This window comes from Aegilops tauschii, chromosome 2 (assembly GCF_002575655.3).
Source record: "Aegilops tauschii subsp. strangulata cultivar AL8/78 chromosome 2, Aet v6.0, whole genome shotgun sequence".
Classification (NCBI taxonomy): Eukaryota; Viridiplantae; Streptophyta; class Magnoliopsida; order Poales; family Poaceae; genus Aegilops; species Aegilops tauschii.
This window is the reverse complement of record NC_053036.3, coordinates 209,535,025-209,557,120: the sequence shown is the minus strand read 5'-3', so window position 1 is coordinate 209,557,120 and position 22,096 is coordinate 209,535,025. Positions and strand designations below refer to the sequence as shown.

Here is a 22,096-nt window from a genome sequence, read left to right as displayed (position 1 = left end):
AAGCACACACACAACCCGAATACCGTATCTGGTGCCACGTGTTATTTATCACACAAGTGTTAACATAAGGAAATGCATGTGTAACTTACTAATCATCGCACACGAGTACTCGCAGACGCATCGTGTGCGATACTCCTAGCCACCGCAAGCAACTAGTTTGTATTTTTTAAAGTTTTTTGTACACACAGAATCGCACACGAACTAACTGCATTAACCGTCTGTGTTGTAAATTCTCATCGCAAACAGTTCATCCGAGTCGGTTGTTTGCCACGTATCACACGCATCTTGTTAAGTTGAACCGTTTCTGTTGTGTTCGCTAATCGAAAATAATTTGTCCGAGTGAACCGTATGCCCTATATCACACACACCTTGATCTGGCTAACCGTTTATGTTGCACTCCCTAATAGCAAACGGCTCATCGAGCGAACTGTATGCCGTATATCGCACACACATTGATATGGTTGCCCGTTTCTGTTGTTCTGCCTCATCGCAAACAGTTCGAACGGGTTAACCGTGTGCCCTGCATCGCACACGCAACTAAAATCTGAACCGTGTTTAATGCATCCTCCATCGCAAACGTTTTGCACCTTTTTGACGGGTTTTTTACATCCCCGTTTGTGATTAATGCATCGCACACAGTTTCGTGAAAGGGTCTCTGATCGTAGTGTCGCGTTAGCAGTATCCTGCAGTAGTGTGTGGGCACTTCTTACCTGAGGAGTAAGTTGACACAAAAATAAGCTTGGACTAGAACTGAGAAGCACCAGCAGACCGCAGCCGGCCGACTCCAACAGCTTCGAAAAGCCACACAGCATTAAAAAGCAAGCCCAAACGAAGAGTGTGTGGTCTACTCTTGCTATTGGGTTTAACCAGAAGGGTCTTTGTGCCAAAGCGCAATGGATAAAATGTGTTTCTTTTAAGCATCGTTTGTTGAGTCTATTTCATATGCTTTTCTTGCCTTCTTTGTTGCTTATTGATAGTCATGCATGAACCAGACACCCTCCAATGATATATCACGGTACAATGTGCGTTCCGCATACAATCGCATAGGTTAATGATATAGTTGGAGCAGACCCGATTGTACGGCCAGGAACATGGCATGCACGTGCAAGTCGAGCAAACAACCCACAAAATGAAAACCCGCAAGCTCCTCCATGGCCAAGCCCACATCCGCCCATGAGCCGGCGAGAGGATCCCCCGTTGTGACCATGTCAACAAGGCAATTACAGAGCTTAAAAGCTAAGCAATACAATATGTGGAATTAGAAAGAATAAATAATAGCACCCAATACACGTCCATCATAAAATTCCAAGTAAGTGAGAGGTCAGTCCGCATCAACAAATCTGACTATTACACATCACATATACAATAGCGTCCTGGTTTGGCACCGGCGATCCACACATTGGTGGGCGTGTGCCTTGCTCGGGCCTATCACCGAGTGTGAGGCTGCTCGGAATTGTCGGGTAGCCTACCCGACCTGTCGTGTGATGCATCATCTGCTGGAGAGCGGTTGCCCGGGCCTTCCAACCAACCACTTAATCCTTGTTCGTGCCCTGTCGTTCAATACCACCGACCAAACTATTCAGAATGTATGGACTTAGAACCCGTGGCTTGGGCCCTACGGTGCACTTGGTTTCTCGCGGCGATCTACCAGGGAGCTCGAGTGGAGCCCCATGACGTGACCCCAAGGACAAGCCACTCACCAATCCTCTCACCATCCACCCACAATTCCCGAACACAATATACCCGCATGAATCTCAATTTCGAACAGATAAATTCTATCGCAGCAAGAAGACACACACAAAAACAAAATGCATGGATATCAACACGAAGAGAACAAACTACGCTACACACGCAAATTAAACGAGCAAACCTCAGTGCAGCAAAGACGAAAGACGACGACGGACGGTGCACTCAACCAAACGACAACATCATCGAATCCTCCAGGCGCACGAAGCAACCAAACCTGCCAAAGAAACAAGGGTCGGGCACACCCACTTTGTTAAGCAGAGCACACGAAAATGCCCAAAGAAATGGCTCACCTAGAATTCGTGTATGCTCCAAAAACCACCTCAAACCAAAGCACGCGAAGAGTGCCCTAAGAGGCAAAGCTCAAAAAACATCCGGCCGCCGTCGCCCATCTCGAGAGGCTGGCGATGGCTGTGTGGACGAAAACAGGAGTCACGTTCAAACCACCCCATAGACGGGCTGACGAAGAAACTCGCGAAGCCGCTTCCATTCAAGGGCAAAAGAAGCGAGGTGGAGCTGGTATGGATGAAAAGAGAAGTCGCGGTGGATCTAGAACTAAAATACGTCTAGATACCCCTTTTATCCTTTTTGATGACAAGTATTTTCGGACGGAGGAAGTACAAAGAAGCGAGTTGTTTATTTTATTTTTAGTGTTCATTTCATCCAAACATATTCTTTTCATCCTCTTCTTGCAGACGATGTTGCGCATGTGTTTTATTTGGACCAATACGTTTTGGCTGTCATAATGTGGAACAAAACTCAAGCCCTTCAATCAAATAGAACAAAAGCAGCACGAGTTTTGCAGCAACGGGACAGACAATTAAGCGGCACTACAAGTTGTTCATCAAAATAGTGAGACGTGCACAAACAACAGATAAACTGGAATTAATATAGACACAATAACATCAATCAATCAGCAATCCGTAATAGCCCCATCTCAGATCCACAGAGTCAGCTGTGTTGACTGACTATATACTACAGTACCACGGAACTCTGAGGCCTATATAACGATGAGAAAGAATGACAACAATACTTTGGTGACCAGATAGGGATGATCTTGGCGTCAGGGGAACAGGTACAGCAGATGGAGAGCAGGAGCTGGAGACTGAGATCATCTATTCTTATCTCATGAACGGGTGCCTTCTCGCCCCTCTTTCATTCACCTGAAGCTGTGGCGACTTGGGCCTGGTCACCTGCTTCTTCGACCTTTGTGGACGGAACGGCCTGTCGAACTTTGGGAGGGGCCGTGCTTGTGGCACCAAGGTCCTCCTAAGCTGCTTCAGCGCCTTCTCTTCCTCGATCTTCACACACACATTACATATACAGAGAGGTTGGTTAGTCGCTATGGTACAACACAAGAAAAAAGACTGACGAACAGGCAGGGATGCGTCGCGTGTATGTATGTTCGTACCTTCTGTGCAAATTCGTTTTCCTCTCGCAACCTCTTGTAAGTGATCTCCTTCTCCTTCACCTGCATCACAATGAAATGCTCCATAAACCCTCCTTCCTACAAAGCTAGTTCATTTCAGAGGTATAGTAGTATACAAGGAGCAAAAGCAGGGAAAATTACTGACTTTGTTATCAAATTCTGATCTTTGAACCGCCCTCTCATCAACATGCAGTTCAAACTGTTGCACTTCAGTAAGAGGCTTTCGCTCCTTCTGTGGAAGAGGAATAGGATCCCTGCAACCAAATTACAAGTTAGCCTTCCTCCCAGATATAGATAAATCATAAATCAAGAGGTCGTACGTAGGACAAGAGATTGCATATGCTACTTACTCTTTCAGTATCGGTTGTGCCCTGACAATTCTCCTCTGAGCCTCTTCCCTCTCCATCCTCTCTCTTTCTTCCATTAGCCTTTGCTGCTCCACTTCATGTCTCACCAAGCTCTCCAGCTGAAAACCTTCTGCCCTCGTGCATGGTTTCGGTTCAGGCTTTGGTGGCACCTGAGTGGAAAATGTTAAGAGATGGCCTGGGACCAGGATATGTTCAGCATATATCTATCACTTTGCACGTACCACTGGATAGTCTGTGGTGTAAGGATAGGGATTAGCCTTGAATTTCCGGGCTTTCTCTTCCTCTAGCTTCTTCTGCAACAGTTGTGCCTCTAGTTGCCTCTCCTTGTCATGCCCTCTTTCCTGTAAACATGGGTACAGTGTTATTCGCTTGAAGCAAAGATCGGCAAGAGAGTATAAACACATTTCACATACATCTGTATGTAGATTGAAAGGGTTGGGTATCGTCAGTCTCGGCATATCTTTCTTGTCATGGTAGGAAGAAGATTCAGAGTACAGAGAAAGCTGCAAAAAAAGGACAACAGATTTAAAAAGGTGAAAAGGTTGCTGACAACACTATTTGGTTTACTTCAGCACACACCTTGTCGAGAAGATCCGCAACTGCAGGAGGTCCCAAGCGGTCGTCAGTACGAAAATGGAACTCCTTGGGCTCTGTTGCCTGGGCCTTCGGGTGGGCAAAAACACCAATATCACCCTTGCTCTCAAGAATCTGCATGGAATGATGTTCAGACTAATTTTCCGAAGCATTATATAGTTGAATGTATACAAGCTTGAAATGTACAAGACCTTTTTGTTCAGTGGCTTGGCCTTGAACTTGGGGGCTTTCTCCAATTCTTCTAGTTCCAATTCCTGAGTACTTTTCACCCTGTTAAAGCTGATGTTAGAGTCGAATATACAAGGTTGCAGCACAGTAAAAGTGATTATTATTTTCTCAATAAATGTACCTTGATGGCCTTGCGCGCAGTGCTGTCTCAAGTTGTGGGGGTTTCGCTTCAGCAAGTTTAAGTGGCTTACTACCCTGACTCTACAAGATGTATTTAACTTTCAGTAATTGCCACAATCAACAACATAACGTGGCAAAACCAGGTGCTAGTATGCTTACCCGCATAGTTCCTACGGAAGAAGCTTCTGAACACGTGTCAGCATGTCGAGACGCTCTTTCCATCGTTTTAAGGTGAAACTCCTGTAGTCAATGCAAAGGCATGAGTTAATTAGTGGACGATCACTCGGTGAATTTGTTATGACAGTCAAATACGTACATTGAATTCGGGGAGCTGTGGAGCTGTCCTTGGAAGAGGAGGGAAAGACGGAGCTTCAGCTATCTAAAAGCAGAAGCAAGAAATTAGTTAGGCTTCATGCCCTGAAGCGTGCAATTCATTTAGTTAAACAGAAACACAGGAAATTTTCCCACCTTTTTGTTAAATGGCCGTGCTCTGAACTTTGGAATCTTGGCCAGCATTTCCTCCTCTAGTTCTGAAGAGCTTTTCATTCTGACTGCTCGGACCCTGTGGGTAGTCTGAAACTCAGGTTCCTTTGGCCTTGTTAGCATAAGTTTGGGCCTTCTTTGTGAGGCAGTTGCTGCATCCTCCTGCATGGTTAATGCAAATTATAATATATTTTTCATGGACAAGTATTAAGATGTAATAAATGCTACAATTCATCAAACTCTGGATTGCTAGTGGAGATATCCATATCATGGCACCAAGAAAAATAAATTAAACAACAGCAATTCACAATGAGCATACAAACTGCAATATGGATGTAAAGCTCCTAGTCAACTACTAATACCGTTTTCATCATCGAATATTCACAGATTGATGATAAAGGTATGATTTTTTTATCAAACTTCGAACTGCTATATCATGCGCCAAGAATAACAAAAATTAAGCAACATACACCCACAAGATATGTGGAAAGGAATACTTAAACTTACATTAGACATGGATCTGCTGTAGTGGCTGCCCAAATCTCTAGTCCCTGACTCAAACTTCTTGACCATTTCAGCTGCTGAAATATATGGAGTCACTGTCACGTCCTGAAAAAACGGGCAACAATTACAGTAAGTACAAATTCACAAAATAATAAAATCACATTACACCTGCAGTTTCATATCTCTCCCCACTACGCAACAAAATGAGCTTTATTTAGAGTCAGAAGAAGATATCCCCACCTTCAGAGAGTGAGCGTCATCATGGCGGTGCCTCATGGAAGACTGTCCCACCTCGGTGCTTCCTGCTAAACTACATCTTCCTTTGTGAGGCAGCACCTGGGACTTGACGTTCAATATCTGGTCATTGCAGTGATTTGTAAGTTCACAGTACATGGACAAGTTCTGCCAGTAATATAAGTTCCTGCTATACCTGTCTTGTACTTCCATCATCTAGTTTTTGCTTCTTCACAGCCTGATTTTCTTGCCTAATATCATTTGCAGCAGCAGCTGCCTTTCCGGCCACCGCATCACGAGCCCCCCTAAGAACCAACAACCCAGGACATCGTTAAGCAAACCATCTCAAACTTTGGACAACGGTATCAGTATCTACGAGTCAGCATATATTTCCCCTACTTGATCACACTCTTCTTCGTTAATGCCAGCGAGGACTGCTTCAGATTAGACGGTTGCACGGTCTTTGAGCGAGTGGATGAGCTCCCCTGCACCTTGGGAGTGCACGCTTCAGCCTTCACTGTTGACTTGGCACGAGTGGTCGCAGCAGTGGTAACTTCCGCAGGTGGAGGCGGCCTCTGAATCTTGGGCGTGCTAGACCCAACATCTGCTGCTAAAACCACGGCAATGTCAATATCAGAACTGAGGAATCAATTCCCAGCCGGCATTCCTCCAAGAAATACTAGTTAGTGACTCACATTTTGCAGCCAAATCTTTGGACAGGGGGAACTCGAAAGACTTGGGTGACTCCTCCTTCTCTTCTGTTGGCGGCGACTCTGACATGGTGTCAGGACAAGCAGACGTGCTGATCAAATGAAGAAAGACAGGCAAACATGGTATGAGGACAAAAGTATGCCAAAGACAGAAGGAGAGATACGAGGTCCAAATAGGCAATTTTTGGGGGTGTCACAGAACACAATTAACTGGCAGAAACAGAACACAAGGAATGATATGTAAATTCTAGAAGAAAGAGAATCACCCCAGCGCTTACCCATCGATATCCCCTGCCGGATTTGTGACGTTGACTGCTGCCTCCTCCGTTGCTTGGTTCTACCGCCGCAAACACCAACACAGATTGGGTGATGAGAAGGGGGAACAGAAACAACCCAACCCAAATCAGAGGAAAATCGAGGCAATCTCTTTCCATTTTCGTTACCTTTGGAGATGGAGCCGGGTCCTCCGCGTCCGCGAAGTCGCAGAGTGCGTCGATCTTGACCTCCGCTCTCGACTCCTTGATCCTCGGGGCGAAGGCTGCGCGCAAGAAGTAGAGAGAGAAGAGCGAGTCAGGGTAAATTTCCGGGAGAGAAGCCGCGGGGAGGGGGAGGGGGCGGGGTGCGTACGCGAGGGCGCGTGGCTGGCGCCGGCCTCGAACCAGCGCTCGGCGGCGCGGATGTCGGCCTCCGTCTCGTCGAGGACGAAGTCGAAGTACTTGGGCGCGCGGTACTCGTACGCCTCATCCACCTGGAACTGCACGGCCGCCGCCGCCGCCTCCGTCCCGGAGGAAGGTTTGGTCTCCGCCGCCATGGACGGGCAGAATTCTAGGGTTAGGAGCGCGCGAGCTAGGGTTCTCTCTCTCTCTCTCTCGCTCCGGATGTGGTGGTGTGTGATGTGTGGTTTTGATTGGAGGCGGGGAGAAGAAGGGAAGGGAAGGGGATCGGCTGGATCGAGGGGGAGGAGCCTGGTGGGGTGGGTTGGAGAAGAACGTTGCGAGTCCAACGGTCGGGGGATTTGAAGTGTTTGCCGATTGCCAAAGGGGCAAGTCTTAACGGAGGGGAGGGGAGGAGAGGAGGACTGGACCTGGGTGGTTGGGTGCTGTGAGAGAGATAGATCTATCTCGGCGCTGTGTGCGCAACGGCTATTTTTGCGGCGCGGCTGCCAGCGGTGCCCATTCAGATTAAGGGGGTGTTTGGTTCCAGGGACTTTTTTGTGCTGGGATTAGAAAAAGTCCCTAGCAAACCAAACAGGGTGGGACTTTTTTGAACTTTTTGTTAAAAGTCCTTAGAAGCACCTCCTTAAGAGTCTTTTTTAAAAAGTCCTAGGGACTAGAAAAAGTCCTAGGACTAGAGAACCAAACACCACCTAATGGTCCGCTGGACTAGCAACTTTTCGAGGGACCAACAGATTAGTGGTACTGCTACAGCTATCGATCTGGCACAGACTGCCCATGTTGGTTGTAGCTTAACGGTCATGATGCAATGTAAAACTTGCTTTTTTTTTTAGGCGAATGTAAAACTTGCTTAGAATAACAGGATGCCTTCTTCTCGCCTAACAACTCGCCCTACTGTGTTGGATCTTATTTGGAAATTCAACAAGTTGATTTCTAAGCACTTGGTAAGGGAGGATTATTTCACACAATATTCGGTGATCTCTATGCTTACAAATTTGCCCTGGCAAATGGGTGATGAACCCCTACCATCCTTCAGGCCTTGTTTGGTAGCCCGTGATCCCCTTCAGCGACGCTGATATGCTCTAAGGCACTCCCACGATGCCAGTGGATCGGGGTTGTCACCCTCCTCTTTTCCTGAATCTCCCCTCCGTCAGCTCAGCTCATGTCACCTCCCTCTTCCACCCCAGCGTTCTTGCTTATGAATGGTGGACAAGGCCGCAGATCCACGAACCTGCTCTTGCGAGGGATTTCCTTCCCTCCCCTTGTTGCCATTTGGGCACCTGGGGTAGTGGGAGGGATTCCATATGCATAGGAAAATCTCTCCCTAGAGGTTTAGGCCTCGTTGATTCAAAGAATTCCTAAAGAAATTTTGGAGCATTCCAATTCGTAGTTTTTTTTGCTATGTAGCTTGTTTGATTCGTAGGATTACAATCCATAGGATTCATTTGTGCTAGTTTTCATAGGGAAATTTTCATCCACTCCAACCTCATGTGAAGCATCCAACATATTTCCGGTGCACTATCACTATCAAAAGACTACTAATCCTATAGCATTGAAGATGTCATGCCACTTATTCCTATGTTTTTCCTATTCCTACATTTTACAAATCAAAGAGCCCCTATTGCTCTGGATTTCCACTTCCCAACAACCAACTGAGCACTCAGGTTGCAACCCGCGTGGTTTTGCCTCTGCACTCGGTAAACCGTTGACAACAATAGATGTACAGGCTACACATGGTCAGTTGGTCACATCCAGGGACAAATGCATGGTTAGATTTTGTCACCAGTCCTGAAACAAGTCATTCACAAATATTCCCAAGTATAACCAGCAAGATTTGGATATGTTATTTGTGCATCTCAGATGTCATGCACGTATGGCGGTAGCAGTTACGTTAGAAAATGGGCAGCAAATATGTTGTCCTAGTAAAACAAAACAAATAGAACAAACAGATGGCAGCACAAGCCGCTGAGAACATCTAGCAGAATGGGGTTTCTTCTAAGGAGTTATGTACACTCAAAATTAATTATACACCGAATCAAAACATGGAAGAATTTTCGATCAAACGGAGTTAAGGTCTTGGGAAACTTGGTTTTGCCACCTGCACCAATGATAGCAGCTATTACACCTCCCTTTGTTTTGGGTGCATAATATCAAGATGGGCAAAAGAGTGTAATGTCTCTAGACTAACCTGGTAAGAAGGAACCTCGCCAGAGGGCTTACGGTAGGAGCAGCCAATGGTGGCGTACTAGCTTGTTTCTTGTTGCTTGCAGCTTCCGAGGGGGGCTCAGGTTTCTTTGTAAAAATCGATATTGCCGTCTCATTTAGACTTTGCAACGACAAATCCTTCGAGCTGCACATGAGGCACAATAAGCTAAGGACACAGTATGAAAGTGAGCAAGCACACACGGTGAGAGTCAAGGTCGTACCTCCCTAGCCGATGTAGAATTCTGCCAACCAATACCTCACAGGATCCAGGTATTTCTTGCTCTAGATCCATCAAAGAACTGAGGACTGCATGAACAACAGGTCCTTCATACTTGTCACCAGAAGCCTACAAGAGAAGTTCTAAAGTTGGAAGACACTTCTGGAGGGATGCAAAGGTCAATATTGGAATATCACAGTGATGGCACAGCTAAACCGTTATTGGGATTTGATTATCTAGCATTCAATTTGGTTCCTATAAAGACCATCAGCATTTACTTGAACCCACTCTGGTCTTCACGAGAGTTAAGAGGCACTAATGCAAAATCAATGTACTCCAATAACAGGGCACGAGGTTAATGCGTCTAATATAGTTTACCTCTTTCAGAGAAGGAATTATCAAGGATGATAGTGCAGGTGAAGCTGCAGAAGCTCGGGGAGCTGATTGCCCATCGGATGGCTGCCGTGATTTGCGACCTTTTTGCGAGTCAATATTCTCACTAGGACAAAGAACATACTTTCGTTAAGGAATGATATAAACAGCACACATGTAAGTCAAACAACACTTAACTAAACTTGAAATACCTTCGAACCTCATGACTGTTTACCCCAGAAAATCTAGGTTCGTGTGATTCCTTTTCATGTTTGTTGGTGGCTGGTCTTTCTCGAGCATTTCCCTTTCTGAACCCAGCTTGTAGAGCAGCCTTTGCCTGCGTATATTGCTCAAGTGCATTATAAATATGCATCAACCAAGCAATCGAGCATTTGGCAACAAAACATTCATGTCCGCTACCTCCGCAAGGTTAGTAGCACTATCCTCAAGTGAAGCATTTGATGTTTTTTCTAGAGTCCCCAGCCTTGACCTTGAAGATCGTGGCATTTCTGCTTCTTCAGTTTGATTCCTAACAACTGTCCCACTGATAGACATATCTTCGTATGAGGAGAATCTGCTGGGAGGCTAATGAATATGATGAATCAGATGCTGCTGCTTATCTTAGTATCTTGCTTGCAGGGTAAGGTAGGATTGCAAATATTAAAAACCCCAAACTGATATCAATGTACCTTAGAACTGTGATTAGGACCTGCTGGGTAGACCTGAGACGCTCTTGGAGAGCGTAACACCACAGTTCCAGACCCACTTACAGATTGGTCATTCTGACAAGAAGCCATGGTTAAAATCAGAATTAACCATTAATCAGGAGTTTACAGATTGCACGTGTAGATGGAAATCTCACGTATTCTGTAGAACTTTCTAGCCTCCCATGATCAGTTTGAGCTTCTTTCTTAGACATGTTTGTTGAGGATGATTCTTCAGATCCAGTCCCAGATGTTCTCCATTGGTTTTCTCGATCAGCTGTACGTTTTAGTGTACTTGGATTCTGAGGCATATCAAATCTACCATCCTTGGTGGAGGTTATTTGTGGTGGCCTCAAACCACCTCGAACAGTTCCCGTGCCCTCTGATCTATCAGGAAAATCCCAGCCAGCAGCTTTCCTAACTGTTCCTTGACTATAGTAGATCAAAAATAATCAAGCCCATGAAGACAAAACAAAGCTTATTAACTATTTTGACAAACATACCTGGAAGGAGAGGCTGCATGTCTTGTATTTCTATCAACCTTAATAGTACCTCCATAATCATCTTCTTCGATATGTGTTTGACCATTTTGCGTGGCATCAATGCTACCTTTTACTGTAAATTTTGGCCTCTCTCTGCCAATAACACCAACAGAGGCACACGAAGACAATGAGATGTCGATACACTTGAATTATTAGTCAAACATTGTTTCACTAAAAAAGTGTAAAGAAAAACAACATCATGTACCTTATTCTCTCCAGAAGCTTTGGAGTTTTTCTGGCATTTTTTATGAAACGGTGCTTAAGAAGTTCCTTAGCACTAGGCCTCTGTGAGAAAGTAATACACATGAACAGAACTAAGCAAAAACGACCGAGACTATAAAATGCACTCTTTCCAGCTTAGACATGACACTACCTTAGTCTCAAATAAGATGGCCCAGGGACTTGCACAAAAAATGAAAATTCTGAATTTCAGCATAGCAACTACTAAATTGTCAAATACTTCTAGGTAGAATTATGTACTAGATTTATACTAAAGGTTACATCTGGCAGGACTGGAACCCTTCATGGCATCTCGTAATGTTAGTTGTAGCCTTCTAGCTAGTGGGACTCCCAAATTTGGCCAGTACAGAACTAGTGTCACGACGGACAACAAGAAATTATAAAAAGAAGAGTGACACTGCATATGTTCAAAAGAACAAAGCAAAGTGAGAACACACGGTAACTTTTTCTGAATCTGAAACTTCTATACTGAACAAGTGCAGAGGAAGTGCTTCCTGGTACATGATAAGAATTTTACCTCTGCTGGATTCTTCCTTAAACATAGTGACACAAACTCTTTCATTGGTTTAGAGAAATGCTCATCAAGCTGCATGTTAAAAAATATAATACTTATTTTCTTGCAAAAAATGCAAAACAGATGCTTTGATAAACTGAAATGAAGTACTTGATAATAGTTGTTAAAAGTACTCCAGTGACCTGAGGAGGATTTTCACGAGGTATCATGAAAAGAACTCTCATGGGGTGAATATCTGCCAAGGGGGGTTCACCTTTTGCCATTTCTATAGCAGTTATACCTAAAGACCAGATATCCGCCTGCATTGAGACAAAAGCTTATGTAACAAAGTTCATTATGAAGCAAAAGGTTCAACAAATTGGCAAGCACCTTTTCATTGTACCCATCAGAATTTTGAATAACCTCAGGTGCCATCCAAAAGGGAGTTCCGACGAATGTCTGGGCAAATCAAAGCCATTAGGCATTAGCAATATACTATGGCATATTCTTAGCTGATCTATCTGAAATAAAAAACAAATTATGTTTCTTGTACACAATTCCAACAAAGGGAAACAACAAGTTCACTGTTAAGCTAAAACACTGCCACGGGCCCACAACAACTGATAAGGGGAATTCCATTTAGTGCATGCTCGGCTGGTGCAAACATACGTGTGGTTGTCACACCTGCACCGCACACCACTGCAGTGTGACTAGTGGTTGGGCCCTTAGGCAGGGTTGTTGCGTGTGTGGCCTAGGCCAGCTGGCGTGTGTGTGTGCGTTTCGTAGATACTTAAGTGTTCTGTGTTGTAACGTGAGAATTATGCATTGAAGTGAGATCTGAATTCATCCCCGTTCTCTCTTCTCACCTTCTTCCTCTCCAAGTCTCTCACCCCAACTACCCTTTCTTCCTGCCTACTACTGGTCGCTCACGATCCAGAGATCAGGGCGTGACAAATCGGTATCCAGAGCCACCTGCGTTTTCCCCAAAAGAAATCTTCGTCGTCAGTTGCTTGTTCCTCTCTCTGGATCCATGACATCCACCGCTAAGGGTGTATATTTCGCTCCGGCAAGATCCACCCAAAGTCCCAAGCAGGGCTGGATCTGGTATGAGTGCGACGACGGCGAACACCAAGCCCTCCGTGCAGACCAGTCACATCCTGTCGGCCATGGAGGAGAACACCAACTCATTCAAGGCCCTCATCAAAGGCCTGATCACTCACTTCGATGAGCAGAAAATCAACAGCGACAAGCAACGCAAGTCAGCTTCAACAATCAGGTATCAGGTGTCAGCACGAGCTCCGCGCTTCACCAAGCAAATTGATCTTACCCAGGCAGATGTGGATGAGACGCGCAAGACGCTGGAGGCGTCGGCATCCCCACATGGCTCGGTTCCGGTACTCGTGCTGCCACCACTGCCTTTGCCGCGCACCCCACAAGCTAATAACCAGCACCGCGGGCTGACCCGTTCGCCAGGCTTGGAGGCAAGCGGCCCCCTCTGATTCCGCAAACACCAGGAGTGCCGAATCATGCCGTCGCATCGACTCAGGAGGCGGCGCACTCGTAGATCCCGGAAGCGCCACCCCTAACCGCGTCGGACGCGACGACTACTACACCAAGCCTCACAACATGAGTTCCCTCGATTCAACGGCAGCACACCACTGCCATATCACCGAACTGGGTCACAACGGCGAGCTATACATCAAAGGGCAAGCAGCCCACTAGCTTCATGCATTTCATCAAACACACAAAGGCATGACACTGGGGGTGGGGGGGGGGGGGGGGGGTGGGGAGTGTTCTTCGGAATGACTGGGCGTAAAGGGCACGTAGATCACCGAGGAGTTTGGCTCGGACGAGTTCAAACTCGACATGCACAAACTTCTCCAACTGCGTCAGATCGGCAGCGACATCGAGTACAGGGCAGCATTCAACGCCCACATGTACCACTTGCTCGCGCTAGACCCGTCGCTCAGTCCCAAATTCTTCATCACCGCGCTGCGATGCGCCTTCCGGCACCGTCGAGCATCATGCAGGCGTCAGTCCTGGCGCACATACATGAGGAGCTGGGGGCACAGCGACCGCGTGCTCGACCTCTACCTGCCGGCCTGTTAAACTTCATGCACTAGCCAACGCAACCAAAAGGCTGAACTGATGGAAAGGGCTAGACAACACACATATACACTTCAAACCCCCTCTCACGTGTGACGCGGAAAGTCAACTGTATGGCTCAAAAGGCCAAAAGGGAGGCAGCAGCAATTTTTGGATAAATTGCGAAAGCCATGACTTGAACTCAAGACCTTGGGCTCTGATACCATGTTAAGCTTCATGCACTAGCAAATGCAACCAAAAGTCCGAACTGATGGAAAGTGCTAGGCAATCCACATATGCACTTCAACAGTCCACCGCCACCAGCAGTTCCCCTTCATCCCGCGGCGGCACCTCGCCTGCCGAGTGACGACTATAGCAGCAAGTGGCAGCTCCGCGAGTTTCGGCACACGAACGGATTGTGTTTCAAGTGAGGGGACCGCTACTGCAGGGAGCACTAGTGCAATCACCAAGCACAGTTGCTCACCATCCAGGTGGGCGAGCATGGAGAGCTCCTCTCCGACGTGGCAATTCATGCTCTCGCCCTTCTCGACGATCCTGTCGTCGACGCGACCGCACCAGTGTTGCCTGTTGTCAGCGCATGCTTTGGACGGTTATGATTCGCCTGCGAGCGCTTGTGGGCAACCAAGTCATGTCGATGTTGCTCGATTCGGGCAGTACACACAGCTTCATCAACATGGCCTTCGTCGAGCACGTCGGTGTCGTCACCAAGGCGCTGCCGCCAGTGGAGGTGCACGCCGCTAACGGCAACCGCCTCACCTGCTCCCGCATTGTTCCCGAGCTCAAATGGTGGATGCAAGGGCACACATTCACGACACCAATGTGCGAGTTGGACATCGACGCGTACGACGGCATTCTTGTCATGGTCTGGTTGTCCCAGTTTACTCCAATGAACTGTCACTGGCAAGACAAGTTTGTCTCCTTCGTCTACAAACGGCGAGTCTGTGACCCTCCAAGGTGTTCGCCCATCGACCTCAAGCACATTGTCTGCACTGGAGCTTGGTTAGCCCAGTTTACTCCAATGAACTGTCACTGGCAAGACAAGTTCGTCTCCTTCGTTTACAAACGGCGAGTCTGTGACCCTCCAAGGTGTTCGCCCATCGACCTCAAGCACATTGTCTGCACTGGAGCTTGGTTAGCCCAGTTTACTCCAATGAACTGTCACTGGCAAGACAAGTTCGTCTCCTTCGTTTACAAACGGCGAGTCCGTGACCCTCCAAGGTGTTCGTCCATCGACCGCAAGCACAATGTCCGCACTGGAGCCCGAGGAGTTCCGCAAACTGCTCGCGGGCAATGATGTATGGGCGCTTGCTACAGTGGATGCGACAGCCACCACAATGGCGCAACACATTGACATAACCGCGCCGATCCACGTCCTCATCAACGAAATGGAAGACGCGTTTGCCAAGCCACAGGGAGACTGCCTCCGCAACCGCAATACGACCATGCGGTCACTTTCATGGATGGGGCAACCGGCGAACACCCACCCTTACCGATACTAACCCTTGCAAAAGGACGAGATCAAACGGCATATTCGTGAGATGCTACGTTCGGGCATAATCACCCACAGTATGAGCCCCTATGCAACCCATGCGCGGCTGGTCAAGGACACTACATGGAGGTTTTGCTTCGACTACCGCCGGCTCAACGACGTCACGACCAAAAACAAATTTCTGTGGCCGATCTTTGATGAGTTGTTGGATGAGCTGGCCGGCGTTGCATGCTTCTCCAAGCACGATCTCCATGCGGGATATAATCAAATCCGCATGAATGAAGCTAATGAGGAGAAGACCGCTTTCAAGATTCACGTCATGCCATTCGGATTAACAAATGCTCCGACAACCTTCCAATGCCTGATGAACTCCATCTTCGCGGACTACATTCGTAAGTTCGTAATCGTCTTCCTTGATGACATTTTGGTTTACAGTGCCACTTCCAGGAGCATGAACTGCACTTGCGCACGGTGCTCGACCTGTTGCACACGCACAAGCTTTACGCCAAGATGTCCAAGTGCTCATTCACGAGGGATCGCATTTACTACCTCGGCCATGCCATTTCTCGGAAAGGCGTCGCCACGGACAGCGACAAGACCAAGGCCATGGCGCGCTGACCAACACCAACGAATGCCATGGAGCTCTGTGGATTCCTTGGACCTACTGGATACTACCGTAAGTTTGTGCCAAGCTATGGGATCATCGCCAAGCCGCTGACACAATAACTGACCAAGAAAGGCTTCACATGGACGGATCAAGCGCAGCTCGCCTTCAACATGCTCAAGGCGATTGTGACCACGAAGGTTCTCGCTCTGCGACATAGACATTGGCGCCGTCCTCGTTCAAGATGGTCACGTCGTCGCCTACTTCAGCAAGGCCCTCGACGCTCGTAACCAAAAGCTTCCAACAAACGAGAAAGAGTTCCTCGCCGTCATGATGACCATCGACAAGTGGCAGCCCTATCTCCAGCATTGCCCCTTCAAGATCGGCATCGAGCACAAAAGTTTGTGTAAGCTGGGGGAACAACATCTGAAGACGGAAGTTCGGCGAAAGGCGATGTCCAAGTTGGTTGGACTTCAATTCCGCTTCCAGTATAAGTGCGGTATCGACAACGACGTGGCAGACGCCCTTTCCAGTGTCGGCAATCGGCTCAATGTTGACACGTTGTCCATGTGCCAACCAGCATGGGTTCACGAGGTGGCCAATTCATATGAAACCAACAAAGACGCGTGGGGCCTACTCCAGCAATTGGCTCTGCAGAGCCCAGACGCCAAGGGGTTTGAGCTCCACCGCGGGCTCATTCGCCGCAAGGGGCGCTGCTCTAGATCGGCGCCAACACCGCACTCCACACCAAGCTAACCAGTCTGATGCACGACAGTGCGGTGGTCGGCCACTCCGGCGCAACGGACGCGTACCACCGTACCAAGAAACTCCTCGAGTGGAATGGTTTTAAGGCCGCCGTCGACAACCATGTGCGACAGTGCACATTCTGTCAGCAAGTGAAATACGAGCTCAAGAAACCGGCCAAGAAACTAGCGCCTCTTCCTGTGCCTATCGCGCCATGGCAAATCTGACGATGGACTTCGTCGAAGGATTGCCGAAGTCAGAGGGCTATGATGCCATCATGGTGGTAGTCGAACGCTTCACCAAATTCACGCAGTTTATCCCTCTGTGCCACCCCTTCATTGCCATTCAAGTAGCGCGGGCATTCTTGGACAACGTCGTCAAGCTCCACGGCGTCCTGGCATCATTGTCTCTGACGGCGACAAGGCGTTCACCAATGCTCTCTTGCGCGAGCTCGCCGTCCACGATACACCTCGGCAATGGAAGGTGGCTGCTGTCCACGGAATTCTGGTACATCTCTTTGTTCCATGCGTCACTCTGTTGTTCACCATTCAAGACCCTCTATGGAGTGGAAGCAAACCTAGGGAGCATGCACCTCTGGCCCGAGTCACCACCAACCGTGCCAGAAGTCGAGGAGTGGAAGTGGGACTGGGCGGCGCACATTACACGGCTCCATGCCCAACTAGAGCGAGCCCAGAAGCGCTTCAAGAAGTATGCTCATCGCAACCCGACCGAGCGTGCCTTGCAGGTGGGTGAACAAGTTCTCCCAAAATGACACATATATAACATTTCTTTACCAAGTTCCACTAAAAATTAGCCATTGTTAGTTAGTTCCTCGTGAACAGCCAGCTAGCCTATTTGTATCCAATTTTAGAACCCTGAATAAATTGCCTTCCGCAACTAAAACAGCCCACATGCACTCAGTGAAGGACAAGCTACTATGATGTCAACAAAAGTCCATTCAGTACAATGGGGAGAAGCTATATTTTGCGCTAAAAGACATAACATCAAAAAAAGAAAAGAGGTGGCAATTGATATGCAGCATTCACTCAAGCTGGAACGAATTAAAGCTTCTGAATAATTCAGAGCATAGGATATAAAAACACAGCAAAATTTGTCAGCAATACAAACTGCCAGTTTACACGTGTAAAATAACAATTATTTAGGTGAGTGCAACTACAGTAAATACCAAACAACACTAAATCTAATTCTTTTTCAAAGCTTCCCTTATTAGTATAACCATTATATATACAGCCCAGTCAATTAAAACTACAGCTGAGAAGAGTCGGTAGGTTCCTGATGCATATGGTTAGAAGTTTAGACGTTACCTTCCTCCTAGACATTGTTTTAGTCAGCTGTGCAGAGACGCCGAAGTCTGCAACCTAAGGAATATAAATACACGTATTAACTTTAGGAATATATATTATATGTTATGCAGTAATAACCTTACAAAAAACAGAATCATCCGCATGCTCTACAGAAGTGATACCTTCACATCTCCGCTTTCAGTCAGGAGGATATTTGCCGCTGCAAAACATGACATGGTGTTGTCTGTTACGATTTGAATTATACTTGGAAGTAAATAACGAGGTATATAAAAATATATGCAATGCACTGAAGAACACATCCCCATATTAATAAGTCCTTAATGCTTGCACAATAGCTTGTCCTTATTTAATCTAAAACTGACTGCTACATATTAATTTGCGTCATCCTTTAGCTAACATGCATCACCGGAGCATTGAATCCTTACGAACAACCAACCAAAACTGTCATTTGCTCTCACATTAGCAAAACAAGGGAACGAAAAGGCTTGCATACAAACTTATCGCAAAGGAATCTTTGTGCCACACATACATATACATGGCTATCTTTTTTTTTAGTTGGAGTATACATGGCTATCTATAATCCTTAATTCCATTCCTGCCTTTTCCTTTCCTTTTCATGCATGTGTAACACTAGCATTTATGTGCAAGATTACATGAGAGACAATACAGTTGTAGAAACGGTTTCTCCATTGCGGAAAGGCATCTATTTGAAAGGTCGTGTCCGTGCGTGTAACCTTTGATACAGTAAAAAAATATGATTGGTTGCTTGCCCATTAGACAAAGGAGAACACGGTAATGCAGGCCAGGTTCAATGTGCTTCAAGGGTGACCGAGTAAGGATCGCAAGAGAACGCTGGGGTGATCAGATATTCGATTCCATGGGGTTCTTTGTTGTGTTTAACAGAGTGGTGCTAAGGCTGACTACAGTGGTCATAACAGCCGCAGCAGCCAAGGCAGGAAAGAATACCAACTAGAAAGAGAGACCTAACACACTAAGCGGCAAGGGGATCAATCTGGACAGACAAATTACCCAGAAAGCATCTGAAGCAAACACAGCTTAATGGTAGGATCACTTCCATTTTGCATCCTCAGAAGACTGATGCTGCTTGGGAGTTCTAGGGGTTATCCGATTGGTATTTTCTCAAAACAGTATTGAATGTTTGCAAGGCAAATGCAGATAATAAGAAAGAAAGGAGTCAAGAGGAGTAATAAAGACCTTTAATGTCACGGTGGATCTTTCCTTCAGAATGCAGATATTCAACTGCATGTAACAAGTCCCTTAGAATGCATGCAATAGATATTTCATCCAGAGGAGGGCCAGCTTGAAGCTACATGTGGAAATAGAAGTCGCAGGAACATCACAATTTGAACCAAGTAGTTTGCGCTGACTATGAACTGGAATATTCATCAAATACACTTGATCTACTATCTACATGGTGTCAAGTATTGTGTTGTGTCCATCAAGATATAGAATATACAGGACATACTAGGTCAGCAACAGAACCACCAGCCATGTACTCCATTACTATCCACAGTTTGGTTTGATGAAGATAAGAGCCATAATAGTCAGTTATATATGGACACCGGCATTGTGATAAAACAGATATCTCCTGCAACATGAAACAAATCCTTTTAGAAAAGCTTTTTCTGTCTTAATTGCACAGTAAGTTGATACGCCATGATAACCTAATACTCAGCATAGCGCATAAGGTGGAAGTAAAACCTTTTGGATATCTTCGATATCATCCTCGCTGCATAGAATAGGTTATAAGTACATTAGAAGTTAGATAAAATCCTCGAATTCAGTTACCAATATGAAATAAGGTTATCTTCGGTTTACATTTTCCTACAGTACATAAACAAACATGTTTTCATGATAAAAAAGTTGTTTTACAAAAAAATGATGTGATGACATGATATAGTTCTACGCTAGGTTTAGAACACTAATCAGAGGAAATGTAATGCAACCAGGCTGAACTCACTGCAACAAGGATGCAATTTTTTATGTTTCCCATTTAAACGCATTGTGTAGAATAAAGGTTGTGAAATATATTAGTATTAGTACACTACCTCTTTTTGACATCCCAAAGTAAATGGAACCATGGTTTAAATAGCAGCAAATAATGCAATTAACAACAGGTGCACTTACATTTTATAGTGTAAACCTATTAAATATAATATGCTGCTTTAGATACAGAGTCAAAGTGAAATTTAGGCTAGAGACTCACGCTTCTTCCAGATCAATAACTTTTATTGCAACCTCCTTGCTGAGTTCCTTGTCAAACCTATGAATGAACACAGGTAAATATTCGATAAGCATTAAATGTATCATCCCAACAAAACAGAAGGAAAGGATAAGAAATACAAGTCATGGGCTACATGTGGCCCAGAAAATATCCAATAGCTTACAAAGTGGACCCAGAAATTAGTGCATATATATATATCTCATCCTCTATGTAAATACCATGCTGACCTCTATGTGTATAATTTGTGGAAGGCATGACGCAGGTACACAACAAAATAACCATTAAACATGCTGGCCTCTATGTGTATAATTTGTGGAAGGCATGACACAGGTACACAACAAAATAACCATTAAAAATACTGGCACTAGACAGCATAGCAAATTCTATTGAAAAGCGAATAACAACTTATCATTCAAGTTATTTCATCCTCTGTTGAGATAACATGCTGGCATCTATGTACTAATCATTTCAGGACAATACATGTAAATTTGACATCTACTGAAAATAAACATAACGTGTTTGAAAACAACACTTGTGAACCGTTGGTTCGTACTTGGTTGAGCAATCACAAATTAATTAGCTTAATGATCAGGAGCATAGTGAAAATAACAATAGCATCGCATAACATTTGGTTTATTCCGTTGCTTGCACTACAGTAGTCGAATAGAGGACAAATCCAGCTTTATCTAATTTAGCAGGAACTGGCAATGATACTCATAATAGGGACAAATTCTCACACAGAGTGAAGCCCTGCTATCTAAAACCAAATTAGCACAAATTTGTGGCCTATCTCTAATAGCCTGATAGGCACTAAATTGACCGAATTAGCACTGCTTGTTTCCGTAAATCCCTTACCCTGCATTAAAATAGGACCCTATCGACGTAGATCCTGATCAAATCACCAATGCCACCTTACTAACAGGAATAAATCAGTGAAAAACGCCACGAGCAGCACTAGATTGGCTACTTAAGTGCCTCAATCATGCCGCCTAATGTCCCAATTCGCCATGAGACGTACCCTGTTGACACTCTAATCCCCAATGCTGCTCGATCAAAAGCGAAACGAAAGGCTACACTAGCCGCCACCGAGGAACATCAGCTAAAATCCACGTACAAGGGAGGAAGAAGAGGATTAAATAAACTTTGTTCGCGACGATGGAGGGGGGAGGCAGGTCAACAAACGAACCCTCTGTAGACGTCGCCGAAGGAGCCACGGCCGATGAGGTCGCGGTTGCTGAAACGCGCCTCTGTGGCGGCCGCCATCGACGCCGAGTCCGACATCGTCCCTGAGATCTCGCTTCCGCCGCGGCTAGGGTTTTGGAGGGAAGAGGAGACGACCGGATTCGTCCTCCTTTTCCTCCTTCGGGGCTAGGGTCAGGATTCGTGGGCGTGCTCGCGTCACGCTACTCCCTCGTCGGCGGCTGGCTTCTTCCGGCTTGGCCCATTTTTACATGTCGCGAGATTTGGTGCAGGTGTTTGGTTTGTTCATCTGGGCGAGTTGGAGTGGCCAAGGTGGTGGGGCCGCGTGGAAGAGCTGGAAGGTGGGGCAGCGGTGTCAGTCTGTCAGACGCGGGATGGTGGGGTGTCCGCTAGCGTGTGTTTGCTTAGAGCATCTACAGCCGGACTTCTCAAATCAGGCATCCACGTACCGCAAATTCCGATTCTCAAATCGCCGCAATCTATGCATATTCGATCATACGATACAAACTGTCCGAATGCC

The 22,096-nt window shown here is 46.2% G+C and overlaps 2 protein-coding genes across 4 annotated transcripts; both read right to left on the bottom strand.

Annotated features, from left to right (window-relative positions):
• Positions 1-2,606: 2,606 nt before the first annotated feature.
• On the bottom strand, positions 2,607-7,463 carry LOC109744397 (protein TPX2). 2 transcript variants are annotated; one of them, XM_020303513.4, is made up of 20 exons: positions 7,044-7,463; positions 6,860-6,954; positions 6,695-6,753; positions 6,402-6,508; positions 6,106-6,316; positions 5,903-6,011; positions 5,713-5,829; positions 5,476-5,577; positions 4,954-5,130; positions 4,802-4,864; positions 4,645-4,725; positions 4,487-4,566; positions 4,329-4,407; positions 4,123-4,251; positions 3,957-4,046; positions 3,765-3,884; positions 3,526-3,692; positions 3,321-3,429; positions 3,158-3,217; positions 2,607-3,047 (listed from the first exon to the last, which is right to left on the bottom strand). In XM_020303513.4, the coding sequence occupies exons 1-20, from the start codon at positions 7,225-7,227 to the stop codon at positions 2,868-2,870; spliced, it is 2,319 nt and encodes a 772-aa protein (XP_020159102.1). In that variant the 5' UTR covers positions 7,228-7,463; the 3' UTR covers positions 2,607-2,867. The 2 variants fall into 2 exon arrangements, with proteins under 2 accessions (XP_020159102.1, XP_020159103.1); XM_020303514.4 differs by having other exon boundaries at positions 6,106-6,313; positions 7,044-7,408.
• A 1,448-nt stretch (positions 7,464-8,911) lies between these two features.
• LOC109744392 (uncharacterized) lies at positions 8,912-21,881 on the bottom strand. Of its 2 annotated transcripts, none has more exons than XR_005767663.3 (20): positions 21,563-21,881; positions 20,359-20,415; positions 19,854-19,881; positions 19,618-19,740; positions 19,347-19,458; positions 18,293-18,330; positions 18,132-18,185; positions 12,254-12,322; positions 12,067-12,183; positions 11,888-11,956; positions 11,336-11,415; positions 11,092-11,223; positions 10,747-11,020; positions 10,574-10,666; positions 10,305-10,469; positions 10,105-10,221; positions 9,891-10,011; positions 9,517-9,641; positions 9,279-9,440; positions 8,912-9,188 (listed from the first exon to the last, which is right to left on the bottom strand). XR_005767663.3 is itself a non-coding variant. In XM_020303505.3 (20 exons), exons 1-20 carry the CDS (start codon positions 21,655-21,657, stop codon positions 9,149-9,151), a joined length of 2,079 nt encoding a protein of 692 aa, XP_020159094.1. In that variant the 5' UTR covers positions 21,658-21,878; the 3' UTR covers positions 8,912-9,148. The 2 variants fall into 2 exon arrangements, 1 of the variants encoding a protein (XP_020159094.1); XM_020303505.3 differs by having other exon boundaries at positions 10,097-10,221; positions 21,563-21,878.
• Between the last annotated feature and the right edge of the window lie 215 nt (positions 21,882-22,096).

Coding starts and splice junctions, on each gene's coding strand:
- LOC109744392 (XM_020303505.3), bottom strand. CDS start 21,657: ATGTCGGACTCGGCGTCGATGGCGGCCGCCACAGAGGCGCGTTTCAGC. Junction 19,741..19,853: donor ATATCGAAGATATCCAAAAG/GTTTTACTTCCA, acceptor TTCATGTTGCAG/GAGATATCTGTTTTATCACA. Junction 10,222..10,304: donor GTGCTACTAACCTTGCGGAG/GTAGCGGACATG, acceptor CAATATACGCAG/GCAAAGGCTGCTCTACAAGC.
- LOC109744397 (XM_020303513.4), bottom strand. CDS start 7,227: ATGGCGGCGGAGACCAAACCTTCCTCCGGGACGGAGGCGGCGGCGGCG. Junction 4,865..4,953: donor CACGGCCATTTAACAAAAAG/GTGGGAAAATTT, acceptor TTCTGCTTTTAG/ATAGCTGAAGCTCCGTCTTT. Junction 4,726..4,801: donor CACAGCTCCCCGAATTCAAT/GTACGTATTTGA, acceptor CATTGACTACAG/GAGTTTCACCTTAAAACGAT.